Source organism: Mesoplodon bidens (genome assembly GCF_964165515.1).
Source record: "Mesoplodon bidens genome assembly, chromosome: 6".
Taxonomy (NCBI): Eukaryota; Metazoa; Chordata; class Mammalia; order Artiodactyla; family Ziphiidae; genus Mesoplodon; species Mesoplodon bidens.
The window spans coordinates 77,279,193-77,300,050 of record NC_138162.1 but is presented as its reverse complement, the minus strand read 5'-3'; the positions used below and the strand labels follow the sequence as shown (position 1 = coordinate 77,300,050).

The window sequence follows — 20,858 nt, the reverse complement described above, 5'->3', positions numbered from 1 at the left end:
TCCAACAGTCCAGGGTCCAAGTGCTTCTATGAACAAAGAACTTTTCATCTATAACAACTTTAAAGGATATTAATAAAAAGGCATCAAATGGCAATGGGTCTAATCCTCGATCCCTAGTTGAAAGGTTCCATTTACACACAGAGAAGAACTAAAGAAAATTAACAATCATTACTTACAAAGTAACCTGAAAAACTACCAAATGCAGATATTTGAGGGTCACACAGCAGTCTTCTAAAAGCTTGTTGTACTGTGAAATGTGAGGGACCCATAGAAGGAACACCACTCAATAACTGTTAGCTACATGGGGGATATGGGCTCTAAGTTTAGTCCCAGTTCCTTAGTGTGGAAGAACTGCAGACTAGTTATTAGAATCCACTGCCCATTCTTGAGTTTGTTATCTTTAAAATTCCATCATCATGATAATAACAGCTAACCTTCCTGGAGCTCTTACTGTGAACGGCACTCCTCTAAGCACTGTGCATACATTACCTCATTTAATCCCAATGAGAATGATGCTGTTATTATCTCATTTAGCAGGGAAGACCCTGATGAGGGAACCAGCCCGAAGTCACAGAGCCAGAGAGCAGAGGATTCAAATCCAGGTAGTCTGAATGCAGAGGCCAATGAAAGTCAAAGATACCACGTCCCACTCCATGCACGAACACATTTGGGTACACTGGCAGGCAGAAATGTTTGCACTCCTTAACCTATGTCCTCTTTTTCTAGCACACATACTCTCTTTTCTCTCCCACTCCTAAATTTAGTAGAATCTGTGTAAGGCAAGCTGCAGGATACAACATCATGATTTGGAAACACTCTCCAAGTCTATCATTAACATTCAGATTGAAGTCATGAGGCTTTGTGAAGCTAGCAGAATACCTTCCATGGAGAATATTAATGCATTTTGTTGATGGTGATGTTTGACAAAGGAAGAAAGGATGTGGAAGAGGAGATGAATTTCGGCAGAGTATCCAGCACCTAGCAGTGTGCCTGGCACACAGCAGGTGTTAAAAATGGTTTTTGAAGAATGACAAAGTGGAAGGTAGGTAAGGAGAGAGGGAGGGAATAAAGGAGGGAGAAAAGAAGGAAGCAAGGAGGGAAAGAGCAAGAGAGATGGAGGAAGGGAGACAGAAAGGAAGGAAGCATAGAGAGAACAGGATGGGAAAGAAGGACAGATGAATCCTTGAGCATATGCTAGGATCAGGGCAAGCACCACCACTGTAACAGTGTTGTCAGTTACGTAAGTAGCAGAGGATCGGCTGGGGTATGAGGAGGTAACAAGAAGAAGGGCCTCTTGAGTTCTTAACTCGGTCCTGAATTCTCCCTCCAGAACTGTACCCCAATGCACTCACCCAGCTCACTTCCCCTTGCCATCTATTGGGTCCCAAATTGCTACCACTACTCCTTCTGGAAAGAGAAAGAAAAGATCTTGCTTTGGAGGAAAACTGCATCCATTCTCTGTCATTTGGTATGGGAAGGAATGATTGTCCTCCCAGCTCCACTTAATAAGGGGAAAAGGCTTAAAACTTTCAGCCTAGGGCTTCCCTGGTGGCGCAGTGGTTGAGAGTCCGCCTGCCAATGCAGGGGACACGGGTTCGTGCCCCGGTCTGGGAAGATCCCACATGCCGCAGAGCGGCTAGGCCCGTGAGCCATGGCTGCTGGGCCTGCGCATCCGGAGCCTGTGCTCTGCAAGGGGAGAGGCCACAACAGTGAGAGGCCCGCCTACCGCAAAAAAAAAAAAAAAAAAAAAACTTTCAGCCTCTCCCACCCTTCATGGCCTCAGTGAACCGATGGATCAGAGATGATACAAACCCCAACCAAAGTCAAGACTCAAGGACACGTTCTCAGTTACTTCTTTCTAGAAAAGCTTTGTCACACACACATACAAACACACACACACAGTTTTATCCTCCTAGTTTGGGATTAACATATACACAATACTATACATAAAATAGATAACCAACAAGGACAGGACCTACTGTATAACACAGGGAACTATACTCAATATTTTATAATAACCTATAAGGGAAAAGAATGTGAAATATATATATATATATATACAGACACACATATATGTATATGTGTGTGTGTATGTGTGTGTGTGTGTGTGTGTATATATATATATATATATATATATATATATATATATCTGAACCACTGTGCTGTACAGCTGAAACTAACACAACACTGTAAATCAACTATACTTCAATTTTAAAAAAAACTTCTCTTATAGTGAGGTGGATGGACCTAGAAACTGTCATACAGAGTGAAGTAAGTCAGAAAGAGAAAAACAAATACCGTATGCTAACACATATATATGGAATCTAAGAAAAAAAAATGGTTCTGAAGAACCTAAGGGCAGGACAGGAATAAAGACACAGACATAGGGCTTCCCTGGTGGCGCAGTGGTTGAGAGTCCGCCTGCCAATGCAGGGGACACGGGTTCGTGCCCCAGTCTGGGAAGATCCCACATGCCGCGGAGCGGCTGGGCCCGTGAGCCATGGCCGTTGAGCCTGCGCGTCCAGAGCCTGTGCTCCGCAACGGGAGAGGCCACAGCAGTGAGAGGCCCGCGTAAAGCAAAAAAAAAAAAAAAAAAAAAAAGACACAGACATAGAGAATGGACTTGAGGACACAGGGAAGGGGAAGGATAAGCTGGGATGAAGTGAGAGAGTGGCATGGACATATATACACTACCAAATGTAAAATAGATAGCTAGTGGGGAGCAGCCGCATAGCACAGGGAGATCAGCTCGGTGCTTTGTGACCACCTAGAGGTGTGGGATAGGGAGGGTAGGAGGGAGACACAAGAGGGAGGAGATATGGGGATGTATGTATATGTATAGCTGATTCACTTTGTTATAAAGCAGAAACTAACACACCATTGTAAAGCAATTATACTCCAATAAAGATGTTAAAAAAAATTAAAAATTAAAAAAAATTTAAAACTCCTCTTAGACAAGGTAGTGTAAGAGCGTGAGGCCTAGAAATCCTGCAGACATTTGCTCCACCAAAGGGAGAGCCTGGAGAGCCAAAGGCAGGGAACACCTGAGGATGAAAGTAATACCTCCTAAGGCAAAGCAGAGAGGAGGGAATAATCAGGTATCACTAAGCTGCTGGATCAAGGTTCACCTGAGGCCAAATCTACTTCAGTTAATGTGGACCAACACATTCCCTTTATTATTTAGGTCCCATTTCAGCTAGTTTTCTCTCATTTGCAGCACAAAGATCCTGACTGATACAATCTCTCTGTGAGTCCTGGATAGAGAACTTGCATTCTTAAATACAGGCAACAACTTACCAAACAATTTTCCTCCATGCTAGGATATAAACCACTGATGCAAATTGGGGACTGTAAAAGAACTTGGAATTCCAAATGACAAACTTAAACCTCAGGCAGAAACCTGATCAGAGATGAGATGAGTGGACTCCCAGGTCTGAATTCTATCCTCACCTGTTTAGGGCATACAGACAGGAGCTGACACCATTTCTTTTTCTTTTCCTTTTCTAAGCATCGATATCTTATACACAACTGCCAGCACATTATTTACTAAAAGATTCCATTGTACTTAATTGGTATCTTTTATGTTTCTGCTCATCAGTGTTGTTTGCTTAAGATTAAAAACTCTTAGAAGGAATCATATCAGCTTCACCCACTTTACACAGAATGTTATGGAGAAAGGCTGCCGAAACCTGATAAAGGTTTTTTGGTAGAGCCACTGTTGATCTTACTACTGCAAGCAAATCCTGAGGTAAGGGTATAAAATTCAAATGCTGCCTTGAACTCCGGTCAACAATTTCCTGGAAGTCTTAAATTAAAGCCAAGAACTGCTTCTTCCAGAGCTTTACTAAACAGTAGTGATGTTCAAGGTCAAATTACAAGACATCTTGGGGTTGATACTAATTATGCTTGTCTGATGTCATCCACCACACACATAGGTCCCCCAACACAGACACACACACCAATAGACACAAATGACATTCTGATATAATCAGAATGTTCTCCTGCTCTCAACAATAAGGAACTGCAAAGAAATTATGAGACTTGGAATTAGACAATCTGGCACCAGTCTTGACTGCTTCCTTCTTGATGGGCAACTGTAGGCAAGTTACTTAATCTCCAAATATTGTATTTTTTCTATAAATAAAATGTTGATAATAGCACTTGATACAAATACTTCTGAGGGTTTGTGTGAATATCAAACAAGGCACTGTAATGGAATCCACTGTAAATAAAAATGCATTCCCTCTTACTCTGTGCTGAGCAGGCAAAACTTTGGGGCAGTTTCCTGATTACCCTGTGCATGTTTTTTTGCGGTACGCGGGCCTCTCACTGGTGTGGCCTCTCCCGTTGTGGAGCACAGGCTCCGGACGCGCAGGCCCATTGGCCATGGCTCACGGGCCCAGCCGCTCCGTGGCATGCGGGATCCTCCCAGACTAGGGCATGAACCCATGTCCCCTGCATCGGCAGGTGGACTCTCAACCACTGCGCCACCAGGGAAGCCCTCCCTGTGCATGTTTTTTCGATACTATTCTTCCCTCAGCCTGATGGGTAAGTGAAATTGATGATATTTAGCAATTTAAGCAGTGTTCCAACAGGTTCAGCTTAACACTACCCTAACAGGTTGAGGTTTAAAATCCATTAGAAAACATTTTTTGGTGAGAGTTACAAAATTCATTTCAAAATATAAAGCGAATACAAAAAGTCCAATTTTTTTTGTGCAAAAAGCTCTTTCACTCCAGGAGGATCTTCAGGTCTGAGATGATTTATCATTATCTTCCATCATTTAAAAGCACTGTCAAGTGCCAAGCTTCTCTGGCTGCTTGACAAAGCATACAGTTACACTGACCAAGCAAGAGTTATGCTGGGCTATCCTGTCTTCCTAACATATTTACGTCATTAAGAAATTTGATTAATGACCTTGAAATCTTAGAACTTTCGACTTTATTTATTTTTTTTACATCTTTATTGAAGTATAATTGCTTTACAATGGTGTGTTAGTTTCTGATTTACAACAAAGTGACTCAGTTATACATATACATATGTTCCCATATCTCTTCCCTCTTGCGTCTCCCTCCCTCCCACCCTCCCTATCCCACCCCTCTAGGTGGTCACAAAGCACCTCTCAACTTTAAATGGAAGTCTTTTGCAAGACAAGCCTGCAGGTAGTACACTGACATTCTGGCTCACCACAGAGAAGGAGACAGTGTACAGCGATTCCAAAGACCACTGGACTCACCTGAACCAGCCAGTGTTTACTGACGGTCTGGTCAATGCAAGCCTTGATGCTGGGATCTGGGGTCATTCAAATAGTCATGATCCATGACCCCAATCATAAAGGAAGACCCAAGACAAGTTCTTTGTTTTGCTTTCAAATAAATAGGGTTTGATTATTTTTATCACTTTTATCAAGGTATAATTGATATAAAATAAAATTCACAATGTTAAGAGTATATAGTTCCATGAGTCTTGACAGATGGGTAGATAGATAGAGTTGTATTACTACCACCATAATTATAATATAAAACATTCTTATCAGCCCAAAAAATTACCTCATGCCTCTTTGCAAAAACGAATGGGATTGATTTTTAAAGTGTATAAATATTTTAAGTCACAAAAAAGAAAGGAGGATATTAACCAAATGCACCCGCCAAAAACCAAAATTGAGATAATAAATAAAAGCAGGTCATGAAGTCAACATTCCCACTGGAGACCAACTGCATTCCACTTAGCTCTAGACTGAATGGCCTTGAAACCCCTGCTTAAAATGATCTTTAATCCCCAATCACCCAGAGTGGTGTAAAGGAACTTCTTTCAGTACTGGCAGAACCCACCAATGGTCGAAATTACTTGCCAAATGCCAACAAGTGCCAGGTCAGTGGAAGGGCTGAGAAAAGGATGCTGGACACCATTAACAATGACTATGCCTTTCTAGAAACAGAACCAAAGAGCGGCAAAGAGTCCTTGCACATATAGCAGGCCAGAGAAAGCCAATTTCTAAAAATGGTTTGTCTGCGTTCACATGGAAGGGTGATGATGATTATATATTTTGGAACTCAAGTCACTTAATGCTCATCCAAATTTGTTTTTCTGATCAACACGGAGAGCAAAAACCCAAGACAGCTCTGAACAACTGACAAAAGATGGTTTATCCAAAATCTCCAAAGCTCTTGCAGCCTCTAGTCTTAAATGTTCCCAATTTATTCCTCTCACTTTAGCTAATTAATGTGTAAGTGCCCTCTACTAAACGTAGGCATGAAATTGCTTTCTCATCAGACAGAAGCTCTCAGAAATACTGACAAGCAGGCCTGAATCACTGTCAGCATCCTCTCCAATAGGTGAACACAAAAAGCATAGAGGAAGGCAATGCTAGGCATCCTCAAACTGTCCTACTTAGCTCCTCACTGCTCACCCTACTTAGCAGGGCAAGGAATAAAGAAACCCGAGCTTAAGTTCAGGCTTTGGTTTTTTAGTTATGGACTAGGAAATAACTGCTATGTCGTTGCTTCCTTTTATCTCACTTTTATTGTTATAATCAACACCCACATATCATTACTAAAATCCAACTCACTACAAACTTACCTAAATGTAAATTAAAACCTTAAGTCAGGCACAGTTTTATTAGACCCAAAAAAAGACTGTGCAATTAGACATCATTCATTTTCTTCTTATCCTTCAGTATACTTACTTTCCTGTGCAACCAGGTGATAGCATCGACAAATTTAATTTGTAAAAATGTCCAAAGAAGCATGTTTGTTCGTAGAGCTGTGGCATTCTAGTTACTTTTTCTCCCAAATAAGAAGTATCCAAAACGGGAAAAAATCTCATTCATTCATTTAATAAGCGCATACTGAGAACCTATTCTATGCCAAGCACTGGCTAAAACCTTCACCTTTGGGGGGTTTACAGGACATTAGGAAACAGACAAGTACATGTTTTCAATGTCTGTGACAACTGTGATATAAGGATCTCTAAAGAGCAAGTTCTATGTATTGCTTTGGGGTAGAGAAACATGACATCAAAGGAGTACTTACTAAGAAGGTGATGCTGATTCAAGTCTTGAAAGATCAGGAAGAACAAAGTGGGGTGGGATGGGGCAAAGGGAACACATTTCAAGGAAAGAGAGAAGGATATGCAAAGGCACATCAGTGTGAGAGGCCATCAAATTTGGGAAACTGTAGGCAGCATAACACGTCTGGAGGGCAGGATAAAAATGACAGGCAAGAGTGAGATGTAAGTAATCCAGAGATTATGCATGTTTTAGAATCAGGAGATAGGATCTCATTCTGCAGGCTTTTGAAGCCACCAGGACTTTTTTTTTTTTTTTTTTTTTGCGGTACGCGGGCCTCTCACTGCTGTGACCTCTCCCGTTGCGGAGCACAGGCTCCGGACGTGCAGGCTTAGCGGCCATGGCTCACGGGCCCAGCCGCTCCGCGGCATGTGAGATCTTCCCAGACCGGGGCACGAACCCGTGTCCCCTGCATCGGCAGGCGGACTCTCAACCACTGCGCCACCAGGGAAGCCCCCCACCAAGACATTTTAAGCAAGGGAGGGAGGTGCATGGCTCTCTGCCTTAGAACAATCGCTCTTGAGGTGTTCTAGAATATGGAATAAAGAAGAGGAGGTCTGGGGCCAAGAAGACCAGTTCACTGACTATTGCATTAGTCTAAGCAAAAGATTATGAGAACCTGAACTAGGAAAGTAAAAAATAGGGATGGAGAGGAAAGAACGATTCAGGAACTATTTAAGGGATTTTTCTAACAGAGCCCAGTGACTAATGGTGTGCTGGGAATGAGGAGGAAGTAAAAATCTAGGATTATGATAGGTAAGTCACTCAGATAATAAACATAAAAAGGAACAATTTTAGGGAAAAATTTTTTTAATTGCTATTTACACATAATAAATTTGAGTTGTATATAGCAGAGCTGTCTATTGACAGCAATTTGGATATAGAACACAGGGGTTCATTTCTGTCTGAAGAAAAAAGATGAAAATTAGAAGTGCCTAAAATTAACAAGGGCCTAATATCCAGAATATACAATGAACTCATGCAAATCCATCAAAAAGGGGAGAAAACCCTAAATAGAAAAATGGGCAAAGGACAAGAAGAGACAATTGATAGAAAGGAAATCCCCAAGTATCTCAAGCATCTGAACAGATGCTCATTAGTAATATGAGAAATGAAAATTTAATACAGCAATGGTATATTACTCTCTATCTATTCTACTGGGGGAAAATTAGAAAGCTAGACAATAAAAGTATTGGCCTGGTCTTGAAGATGCAGGAACTGGTGGGCAAAGCAGGCTAGTGAAGCCATTCTAGAGTAAAATCTAACATAGGATTTGGTCAAATTAAGTATACACACTGCCTCTGACCCAAAAACTCTGCTCTTGGATACACATGTCAAAGAAATTCTCACATAAATCCCAAGGGGCTATTCATTGTAATGGGAGTCATAAGAGGCATGCTGAGTGTTCACAGCTGAGGGAACAGAGGTGACCTGTGGATACACACGATGGACTACTATGCAGCAGTTAGAAGCAACACACTAGATGCACACAGAGCCACTGAGAGGATCTTAACACAAAGTCTTTAGTGGAAAAAAGAAACCAAATACAATCTATTATACAGTACTAGTCACAATCATTTAAAATACATGCAAATAAAACAACATACACAAACAAAAGGACACCCAATAAACACACATTTGTGCTTGTCTCTGGGGGGAAAGGTAGTCAAAGAAAAGAGAAATACATTAATTTTTTAATAATAAGAAATGTCTCCCATTGGACAAATTACGAAAGGATTATTCAGTGATGAGCATGATTAACTCAACTCACTACACCCGAGTTCCAAAAAACTAGGACAAGGTTAAGACTGGGAGACAAGCAGGTAGAGATTACCAGAAAGGCTGGCCATTGTGCTGGTCATGCTGCTTATTCTTTGTTTGCCCCCTTCCACCTTAAGAGTCCCCATTACATTCTATGCCCATCTCTGCCCTATTCACTTCCCTAGGAGGCTGAGCTCCACAGGTTACCCTCTGTCTTCCAGTTGGTTTTGGTCAAGAGGAGGTATCAGCAGGAAATCAGAGGGTGGGAAAAGAGAGAAGTTGGGGTATTTATACCTCCCTGACAAGCTCAGTCCCTGACAACTCCAAACCTCACCAGGCTATGGTTACCCTGATCCCTCCCTTGACCCTTTAGTCCTGGGAGAATTAATAGCTTTTTGATATTGTGAGTCCTGGGATACCTCTCCATCACTTCATGATTTTTTCGGTTTCTTTCATTATCTTCACCCATACCTCTGTGGACCAGGTCATTAAGCTACTATTACTAAATTCTTTTTAGCAAACCCTTTTGAGGGTGCCATTTCTTTTCTCCCTTGACCCTGACCTAAATAGCTATGGAGAGTTTTAGGGCAATAAGTACTCCAATAAAGGTTTTTTTCTCTCATAATTCCTATCACGCTATAGCACAAGGGATGTATGGGAGACTGAGTAATTACATATTATCTCACAACACTATCTCTCCCCTTACTGCTGTGCATCCTGACTGATCTTGAGACAAAATAGCACAGATCTAAAGGATGTAGCAAGGACCAAGGTCATCGTAGATCAGTAGATACTTGCATACTTGCAGGATTAACACTGTTTGGATTCCAATGACCACCTGAATATGTTTAAGATAAAGCTACAATACATATTTCACATTGGGGATTGGCAACAAATAGTTGTAGACTACATTCTGCAAAAATAAGTATCTTCACATGTGTTATGGGCCATTTCTAATCTCAGCATCAAAGCCAGGTCCATCTGCACGTTTCCAATCTTTGATCCTACCCATAACCTCCTCAGAAAGTCCTTCCCTGGCTACCTTATCTTAGTAGGATGTTCCACACCCGCCCATTATTACTACACCAAGTTCATTTCCCCTGAACACGCATTACAATTTGTGCTTATATTTTTTTCTTTACTTGTTATTACTCAAATTCTCCATTAGACTGTAAATTCCATCAGGGCAAGGGACAGTTTTATAGGACCTAGAAGGTCATTAATAAATATTTCTTCAGTGAACAAATGGTGAACAACAGGAGTGACACAAAATGCAAAAAGAGAGTAAAGAGCATTAATTCCCTGCACCATCATGTTTATGGGTGGTGGACCTTATATGGTGGACTTTGTAGTCAAAACATACTTTTCAGATCTCGCTCCCTTGTAGTGTGTACAAGGATGCTCGCTGTGTTTGAGGCTCTAAATATCTCTAATGAAGAGATTTCAAGTCTGTTTGCCTTGCTTAAAACAGCATTCAGCACAGCCCCAAACACAGATGGGTTCTGCATAAATATTACTGAAGAATGATGACACCGAGGATTATTTGCTACCTCCTCATGGGGTGGAGACAGACCTTGGGCCACAAATATAGCTTGAATGTGCTTTACTTCTCAAATAATTTGAAGCAAAATGATTTCAACAACACAGATTCATCGGCAACCACAAATCAGACACATTCAGAATGACAAAGCCCCAAAAGAATGCCATTTTCAAGACTGAAACTGTATTATTCTGGGGTAAATGGAATCCTTGTTTCAGTGATACTGTAAGAGCAGAAATTAAAGATACTGAAAGTCTTCCCTCAGGGAACAACAGTTATCTGTGAACAATGAAAGTTTGTCTGAATAATTCATCAGCTTCAACGATGCAGGCCCCCCCTTATTCGGGAATTTCAGGAGTTTGGGCAAGTGCATCATTGAATGTGTCTCAGCCACTCCATTGCCATTCTGCCGGGGACTGGCATTTAAGGGTACATTCCTATGATTTTCTTAATTAAAAAAATTAACCTGTATGGGAAACCACTGTCAAGATAAAATTTTGAGGGTGCATTTATTTTACTAAGAAGAAAGAAGCTTATAAAGCGTCCATCATGAGAATCCACCTGGGACTCCACAAGAGATCACATACCCAAAACAAATCATCACGTCAGAGCCCCACAGAATTCTGAATCCCAACCAGCAAGCATGAATAATCCTTTTAAATGGTCACTTACATATCAGAACAGGTCCTTTGTGAAATTTCTAAGCAAGGCCTCTGGTTTCTGACTGAAACAGAGATTTATTGGGAAGGGGGGATGAAGTGAAATCAAGAACTACTGGGAAATTTCCACGAGAAAAGAGGACAAATGGTTTTTGTTGTCAGAATAAAACCAGCCTCTCCTGGCCAGGGTTCGGAAAGCTGCTGACTACCCAACAGGAGAGTTGAGCAATATTTTCAACTGGTTTCTCAGGGACCATCCTGATTAAGTTGTAGTTATGGGGCAGATGCAATAGTTTCAAATCCTGGGTCGCTGTCTTATTAGCTGTGTAACCTTGTACAAGTCACTTAACCTCTCTGATAACTGGTTCAACATCTTTAATATGTTGAGAGTTAATGCCTACCCAATTACCTTACTAAATTATTGCAAAAATCAAGTGAGTTCAAATTTCCGAAAGTTCTTTCTAAATTATAAGATTCTGTATAAGTGGAAAGTGTTACTAAATATGCTCGCACAATATTAAATATCCCACATAGGACTCAGAAGCCTCTATGACTCTGGGTTTTCCATTTCTAGAGATAGTCTGGTTTTTGCTTTGCTCTCTACAGTTTCACCGAATTTTTTTTTTTTTTTAAAGAAAGATATAAACAAAGGCAAAGGGGAAAATGTGGAATCATACGTCCTACTTTTTGGTGCTGCTAGGCAAGAATTTTAGGCTGAGGCTTGGTTCATTACCATGACTTGGTATCAATATCACCTGAGGGATAGAAGTAAAATAGGGAGCATCCAAAAGGCATGTGATTCATCTCCCCACTGATGGAAGAATAAAACATCAATTTACAGGAATCAGTTATATTTCTAACTACTAGCAGCAAACAACTGGAAGACTAAATTTATAAAACTATTCCATTTACAATAGCATGAAAATATATAAAATACGCATGAATCAGTTTAACAAAAATTGTGTAAGACTTCCACACTAAACTGCAAAACATACGTAAGAGAAATTAACCTACAAAGTATGCAAAAGAAATTAAAGAAAACTAAATAAATTGAGAGATATATCACATTCACGGACTAGAAATCTCAATATTATTAAAATGCAATTCTTCCTAAATTGCTCTATGGATTCAACACAATCTCAGTCAAAATCTCAAAAGGCTCTGGTAAAAAAGTGACAAGTTGATTCTAAAATGTATATAGAGGGCTTCCCTGGTGGCGCAGTGGTTGAGAGTCCGCCTGCCGATGCAGGGGACACGGGTTCGTGCCCCGGTCTGGGAGGATCCCACGTGCCGCGGAGCGGCTGGGCCCGTGAGCCATGGCTGTTGAGCCTGTGCGTCCGGAGCCTGTGCTCCGCAACGGGAGAGGCCACAACAGTGAGAGGCCCATGTAACGCAAAAAACAAAAACAAATAAAATGTATATAGAAATGCAAAGGACCTACGATACATAACTTTGTCTATATGAAGAAAAAGAAAATAGAGTTGAAGGAGTCACCTGATTTAGATATCTACTTTAAAACTTCAATAATCAAGACAATGTAATATTGGCATAGGGATAGACAACAGATTAATGGGACAGAAGGGAGAATCTTGAAATAGACCCACATATATATGGTCAACTGATTTTTAACAAACACATCAAGGGAAAAGTAAATTGTTTTCAGTAACAACTGGATATGGGGAAAAAGTGAACCTCACACAAAAATTAATTCAAAATCAGGACTTCCCTGGTGGCACAGTGGTTAAGAATCTGCCTGCCAATGCAGGGGACACGGGTTCAAGCCCTGGTCCAGGAATATCCCACATGCTGCGGAGCAGCTAAGCCCGTGTGCCACAACTACTGGGCCTGTTCTCTAGAGCCTGCTAGCCACAACTACTGAGCCTGCGTGTCACAACTACTGAAGCCCGTGCACCTAGGGCCCATGCTCCACAGCAAAGAGAAGCCACCACAATGAGAAGCCCGCACACCACAACAAAGAGTAGCCCCTGCTCACCACAACTAGAGAGAAAGCCCGCACGCAGCAACGAAGACCCAGTGCAGCCAAAAATTAATTAATTTTCAAAAATTAATTCAAAATCATCATAGACTTAAATGTAAAAATTAAAACTACAATGATTCTAAAAGAAAACATAGGAAAAACATTTTTTTGACCTTTGGGCAAGCAAAGATTTCCTATAGAGGATAAAAAAAGTATATACTAACTATATAAGAAAAAAAATTAGCCATCATCAAAATTGAAAACTTATGCTCATCAGAAGACACCATTAAGAGAAAAAAAAAGTGGTTCTGAAGAACCTGGGGCAGGACAGGAATAAAGACACCGACATAGAGCATGGACTTGAGGACACGGGGAGGGGGAAGGGTAAGCTGGGACGAAGTGAAAGAGTGGCATGGACATATATACACTACCAAATGTAAAAGAGATAGCTAGGGGGAAGCAGCCGCATAGAACAGGGAGATCAGCTTGGTGCTTTGTGACCACCTAGAGGGGTGGGATAGGGAGGGTAGGAGGGAGACGCAAGAGGGAGGAGATATGGGGATATATGTATATGTATAGCTGATTCACTTTGTTATAAAGCAGAAACTAACACACTATTGTAAAGCAATTATACTCCAATAAAGATGTTAAAAAAAATAAAGAATTTGAAAAGGAAAGTGACAGACAGGGAGAAAATGTTGTAATACATATATCTGAAAAAAGACTTATTATCCAGGGAAATCCCTGGTGGTCCAGTGGTTAGGACTCTGCACTCTCACTGCCAAGGGCCTGCTTTCAGTCTCTGGTCAGGGAACTAAGAAAGATCCCACAAGCCGGCTGTGTGGCCAAGAAAAAAAAAGATGTGTTATCCAGAATATATAAAGAACTTCTATAAATCAATAACAAAAAGACAAACAGTGCATTTTTAATTGAGCAAATACATTCTGAACAGGTACATAACAAAAGAGCTCACAAGTAGACAATAAGCATATGAAAATGAGCTCAACATCGCTAGAACGATGTAAATCTAAACCAAAATAAGATAATATTTTGCACACACTAGAATGGTTAAAATAAAAAAGACTGATGACACCAAATGTTGTTGAGGATATGAAGCAACTAGAACTCTCACACATTGCAAATAGGAGTACACGATGGAAAACAGTTTGGCAGTTTCTTGTAAAATTAAACATGCATCTACCCTAAAATCAGGATTCTACTCCTAGATATTAACTAAAGAAATGTAGATGTGGCCACAAAAAGACGTGTAAGAATGCTTATAATGGCATGATTCATAGTAGCTAATAAGTGGAAACAACCCCAATGTTCATCAGCAGGAGATTGGAAAAGTAAACTGTGATATATTCATACATTGGCATACCACACTGCAACAAAGGAGGATGAACTAGTGACAGATGCAATGGATGCAGATGAATCAAAAAATATATATTAAATGAAAAAACCAGTAACAAACGAGTACATAGTATATGACTCTATTTATGTGAAGTTCAAGAACAGGCAAAACCTAAATACGGTAGCAGAAATTATGACAATGGTTGCCTAAGGGGCATTGCAAGGAGGATGGGGGCACTATAGGGGGTGATGGGAACGTTCTATATCTTATTCTGGATGGTTGTTACCCAGATGTATACATTTTTCAAAACTCACTGAATTGTAGCCTTAAGATTATTCATTTCACTGCATATAAAATTTATTTAATGAATGACTGAATGAATGGTAACACCATGCAGAGATAACCAGGTGGGATTCTGCAGGACAACTGGTCAGGTCTCTTCAAAAATTACTGTCATTAAGTAAAAGATAAAGGGATTGTGGTAGATTATAAAAGACTTAAGAGATGTAACAACCAGATGCAATGTATGGTGTTAGACAGGATGCTGCTTCGGGCAAACCCTCTATTAAAGACATTCCGGGGACACTCGGAGGAAATTTTAATATGATCTTGGTTTTAGATGACATAAAAATGTTTCAGTACAAAGTGGGAGATTGTTGATAGAATAAAAAACAGGTTACAAGGCAGTATGTACTTTCAGATCTCCTTTTGGTTTTTACAAAAAGGCAAATATATATTATATATTGTGTATATTATATATGATTTAGAACTATGTATGTATGTTATATATGTATATAAAGAGATCCAATAAGGAATATATATTTATCAATTAACATAAGTCAGGCAGAGAGATATGATGTTTACATTTTCTTATTTTTCTGTGTTTTCTAACTTTCCACCATAAACAAATACTGCTTCCACAATAATATATGTTGCTTGAAAATATTAGTCTCTGAAATTCACTGTTTTATAAGACAAGGTAAAAGACGGATGGATAGGGCCCGGAGAAGGAAACCTCAGACTGTTCTATCTACTAAGTGAGTCTCCTACTGGGCATTTTCCACGCGTATCTCATTTCATTCTCACAACAAACCTATGATGTATCTTCCCCGTTTTTACATAACTAATGATGATACAAACGAGAATTTTAACATATTACCTGACCTCAAGACTCATGTTCTTTCCACCTCACTTACATATTTAGTAAGTTTTCTTACTAAACATCTGTGAAGTATTTACTATGAACCAGGCATTCCGTTACATGTTTTACAAGAATCACCTCAATCCTACCTTATAACAATCCATGTAAGGATGATACTATTATAATCCTCGTTTTAAAAATAAGAAAACAGAGGCACAGAAGTCAAATAAGTCCCCCAAGTTCCCAACAGCTAAAAAGCAGCAGAACCGAGGATCAAGTTCAGGCCACCTGATTCTTCACATGCCTACCCAGTATACTACAGCATGTCTCTAACTTCCCATGCTTTCAACAAGTTCCCAGTGGAGTAGGGGAGTATGAGTGACAGCTACCAGCAAAGGGAACATTGATATCAGAGGCCTGCCATGAAGGCTTTCATGGTGACATCCTTGCTTACCTGTCCAGGGCTGTGCTGGTGGGCATACTCCTCCCAAACCCTCGGACCCCCATCTGACGGAAATACGGAATGCAAGAGAGGTTGGCGGCAATGATGGCCAGGGAGTCGGAAGGGCTCACGAAGAAGCCATTTTGGCCTAGGATCATATAACGGTCCTGTGGGAAAGAATGTGTGAAAATGTTCAGGCAAAGGCATCTGCCGCCAGCAGCCCATTCCCATCATCATTACAAGCCACTTTACTGCCATTCCACATTTAAACAACATGAAACAAGTTAAATGAGGCCAAAGAGGGCATGGGAAACCAAGACCTCTGAATATTATAGGGCCCACGATCTTGACACGACTAGGAATATATCCCACCTGTCGAAATGTGGATGACTTCCTCAGGCTTCAGTAGCCTCTATATTCCCAATTCACACTTTCCCCCAAACATAATGGAGAACAGAGATTATTGCTAAAATAGCTCGCTTCTTAACATGGTGATTTCAAGAAAATCAGCCATTATAAAGATGTATTGCATGAATTTTTTTAAAAAAGAAATAACCTCTTTATAACATAAGCTTACTTGAAAAAAGAAAAGTAATGGTTATTTAAGCGCAATACTTGGCCATTAGATAGAAGGGCAGATGCAGAGCCAGTTAGGGTTCATATGCCCCATACATGTCAGCTCCAGAGGTATCCAATAGTTCTCTGGCTTCCAGTGCTTGGTTCATTATATAGCAAAAGGGTCAGCATGCAGAAAACTTTCCTACTTACCCCATCAGCATCAAATGCAGCTCCAAACCCATATTCCCCTCCTTTCATAGCTTCCAGAAGGGTCGTTGCATATGTCAGGTTGGGGTCAGGATGATGCCCTCCAAAATCTTCCAGGGGGACACAGTTGATTGCAGAATTGGCTGGGGCCCCCAGCTCATCACACAGGACTTTTCTCACATAGGGTCCCATAACTGAAAAAAATACACAGCAATATGAGATCTTTGCAGAACCTCTGCCACCACCCCCGCAACCAAGGGTGTTTTGCTCTGCTTAGAACAAGAAGGTTACTTAATAGCACAAGAAAAAAAAAGATAAATTCTACAAGTTTTCTCAAGACACAACACAGAATAATATTTACTTCAACTGCTACTCATTGAGCATCTGCTATGTGCCAGTGACTGCATTAGGCAACAGAAGTTGTATTCAATAATCCAGTTCCATGAAATTTCTCTCCAAAACTTATCTAAAATATTGGCAGAAATAAATCGACTACCTAATAATGATTTATTGACTGTTACTTTTTATGTATGAAAAGCTTTAGCTGAATATATGCAAAAGCACTAATAGGCTCTAGCAACATTCTTTGTCTCTACAGTTGTTTTAACTCTGCCAAGTGTATAATTAAACACTGTAAAACACTGAAGCATATAAAACTAAGCACATTTTACAAAATAAATGTCAAGGAGTTGTGTTTTCCAGTTCAACACACATTCGTGGAGCGCCTAACACAGAACTCCTATGTGAAGAATGGAGGGCATCAAGGGACGCAAAGCACCCAATTCCGACATTACTGGGCTCTCCATCTAGCAGTGGGATGAGTCAAATCTACAGGTGAGTGACTGCAATGGGAAGACTAGTTCTATTCAATGTATATTTATGAAATAATACGATCCAATAGCTTGAAAGAAGAAATGATCACAGGAAAGGCTTCAAGAAGAAGGTGGCATTTCTGGGAGGACTTGGAAGAAAATAAATTTGACAGGAGTGAGGACGCCATCCAAATGAAAAGAACACTATGAGCAAGGAAACAGAGCCTGTGGTAGAACACACAGCAAGCACATTTGGGGATCAGCACATAATCCTGTTGGCTGAAATATATCAAAGTACTGCCTTCCATTTATTTTCCAGTAATACAATTCAAACCTCAAATAGTAAACTTTTTTTTTTTTTTTGCGGTACGTGGGCCTCTCACTGTTGTGGCCTCTCCCGTTGCGGAGCACAGGCTCCGGACGCGCAGGCTCAGCGGCCATGGCTCACGGGCCCAGCCGCTCCGTGGCATGTGGGATCTTCCTGGACCGGGGCACGAACCCGTGACCCCTGCATCAGCAGACGGACTCTCAACCACTGCGCCACCAGGGAAGCCCGTGAACATCTTTTGATTTTTCCTGCCCAGAACCCATTTCCCCTTCCTCCGGTAGCAGCATCTTGGGTTTCCTTTGGAGAACCAATCCTTCTCCCATCTCAGTTCATGTGATCAGGATGTGGCTAAATCCTATTTACCCTAAGGCTGGGGAGGTGACCTAGGTCTGCCAGTCAGTATCCTCCATACCTCAACCAGAGTGGCTGATTCAGAGATGAACACACAGTACAAGCTAGGCAATGAGGCTCGAATCCAAAACATGGCTCAAACTATTTGGAAAGAGAAGCTGTCTTCCCTCTAGGCCAGATAAAGCTAAGGTAAGAAACTGAAAGAGCCTTTTCTGGGGAAAAGAACCAGCCCAATAGGAAAAAGCAAAACAGCCCAGCCAGAAGACCTCAGAGTGAAGCCCTTGGAAGATAAGTTCCACACATGGGCTCAGAGCTCCCAACAAAATTTTTAGCACCTCACTCTTAAACATGCCAGGCAGCCAAGGACCACCAAACTTCTGAGGAATGCATCTAACATGAGACCAAAACAAAGAGAGTAAAGAGCAACCTGGAGAAAGCAGAAACAACACAGAGAGAAAAAATATTTTAAAGTATATTTCAGTCATATCCTAATAGAGATCAACAAGATGTGACAGAATGGCTAAAACTGAAGAGACCGACAATACCAAGTATTGGTGAGGACATGGAGAAACTGAAGCCTTCATGCTCTGCTGATATTGCAAATGGTACACTTTGGAAAACACTTTGGCAGTTTCTTATTAAGTTAAACATATACATCATATGACCCAGCATTCTCACTCCTAGGTATTTATCCATCCAAGACAAAGGAAATCACATATCCCCATAAAGAACTTGTTCATAAATCTTTATAGCAGCTTTGTTTTGTAGTAGCCAAAACGTAAAAATAACCCTAATTGTATCAACTGGTGAGTGGATAAACAATATGTAGTACATCCTTACTATGGAATACTACTCAGTAGTAACAAGAAATAACTACTGATATATACAACACCATGAAGGCATCTCTAAAACATTATGGTGAGTGAAAGAAGCCTGAAGAAAAAGGCTACATATTGTATGCTTCCATTTATATGGCTTTCTGGAAAAGGCAAAACTGGGGCAGTTGGGGGGGCATGGTGGACAAAAAGCAGATGAGTGATTGCCAGGGACTAGGGAAAGGAGGAGGGGTAAGACTATAAAGAGCCGCAAAAGAACTTGTGGAAGTGAGAGAAATATTCTATATCTTGATTGTCAGAGTGGTTACATGACTATATATGTTTGTCAATCCTCATGAAACTGTATACCAACAAGGTATCAATTTTACTACATATAAATTATATACCTCAGTAAACATGACTTATTAAAAAAAGATATGGCATTCATGAAAGATGAATAGGAAGCTATTTTTAAAAATAGATTATTTGGAAAACAAAAAAAAAGTTTTGGGAAATTAAAAATATGAATGAATGAAATGAAAAACTTAATGGAAGTTTTTAGTGGAATGAAAAACTTAATGGAAGGACTTGGAGATAAAGCTGAGGAAATCTCCCAGAAAGTAGCAAAAAACAAAGAGAAGGAAAATGGGTGGTGGGGGAAAGAATAGGATAATTAAAGGATCAGTCAAGTAGGGCCAATATCTAAACAACAGCCATTCTGGAAAGAAAGGAAAGAGAAAATAATGGAGGAAATCATCCAAGAAGTAATGCAAGAAAATTTCCCAGAATTAAAGGACACAAGTTTCTAGATTAAGAAGATCCTCCAAGTTCTCAGCACAATAGAGGAAAACAGTCTCACACTAAGACTCATCATTGTGAAAAGAAGGAACACTGAAGATATGTCAAAGGCCCTAAAAGCCTCCAGAAAAGAACAAAGAAAGATTTCATACCATAGATTAAAAATCAGAACAGCATCAGATTTCTCAAGTTCAGTAGTAATAGCTAGAAGACAATGGAGCAATGCCCTCAAACTTCTGAAGAAAAATAATATCCAACCTAGATTTCTATATCCAGATAGATAGCAACTCAGAGTGAGCACAGAAAAAAGGCATTTTCAGATATGCAATGACTCAAAACATTTACCTCCTATGAGCTTTCTCTCACAGAGTTCCTGGAGAACTTATTCCTCCAAAATGTAAGAGTAAATCAAGAAAGTGGAAGACCAAGGATCCAGAAATAGGAGAGTCAGCATAAGAAAGGGGTAAAGGGAATTACAGGATGATGCTAAGTGGAGATTCCAGGACAACAGCAGCTCACAGAGCAACCAGTGCAGAGCAGAGGAGATCCCAGGTCTCCAGGAAAATGAAGTGAGAGAAGATTTAGACACTGGGAGAATATGAGGGTTAAGAGTGGTAAATACACTTCACAAAACCTAAACAGTGAGAAAACAGGACAATTACTAATTCCACAGAAGAAGTTGTTCTGTAAGGAAAATATAATTACAGTATTTTTCATGGCTCAGCAGTGTTATGATAATGTAGACAGTAGATACTGATCTTCCCAAAATGATGATATAATTAGTTTAAGGAAGTGTGCTTGCATTTAGTGACTGGAGCGGGTGAAAAAGAGCTACAACCTCATCTTCCATGGTATGAAGTCAGTAATGCCCCAAACTGAAAAATCAACAAGGAGCATTATATTCATAGTATTTAGTAACAGGAAGATCAATACTTTAAAAAAAAAAAAAGAAAGAAAAACACTGAAAGAGTTTAAAAAAAAAAAGGTAGCCTCTGAAAAGTAGGAAATTGGGGGAAGGAGTTGGGAATGGATTTTTTCATAATAAACT

General features: G+C 40.3%; 1 protein-coding gene across 1 annotated transcript in view; it reads right to left on the bottom strand.

Moving 5' to 3' along the window:
• PGM5 (phosphoglucomutase 5) overlaps positions 1-20,858 on the bottom strand; it is a 193,138-nt gene that overhangs the window by 137,617 nt on the left and 34,663 nt on the right. Inside the window, exons 5-6 of the mRNA XM_081238180.1 lie at positions 16,710-16,900; positions 15,954-16,108 (exon numbers count right to left, since the gene is read on the bottom strand). Of these exons, the coding sequence (XP_081094306.1) occupies positions 15,954-16,108; positions 16,710-16,900 (346 nt within the window). The remainder of the gene's footprint in view (positions 1-15,953; positions 16,109-16,709; positions 16,901-20,858) is intronic.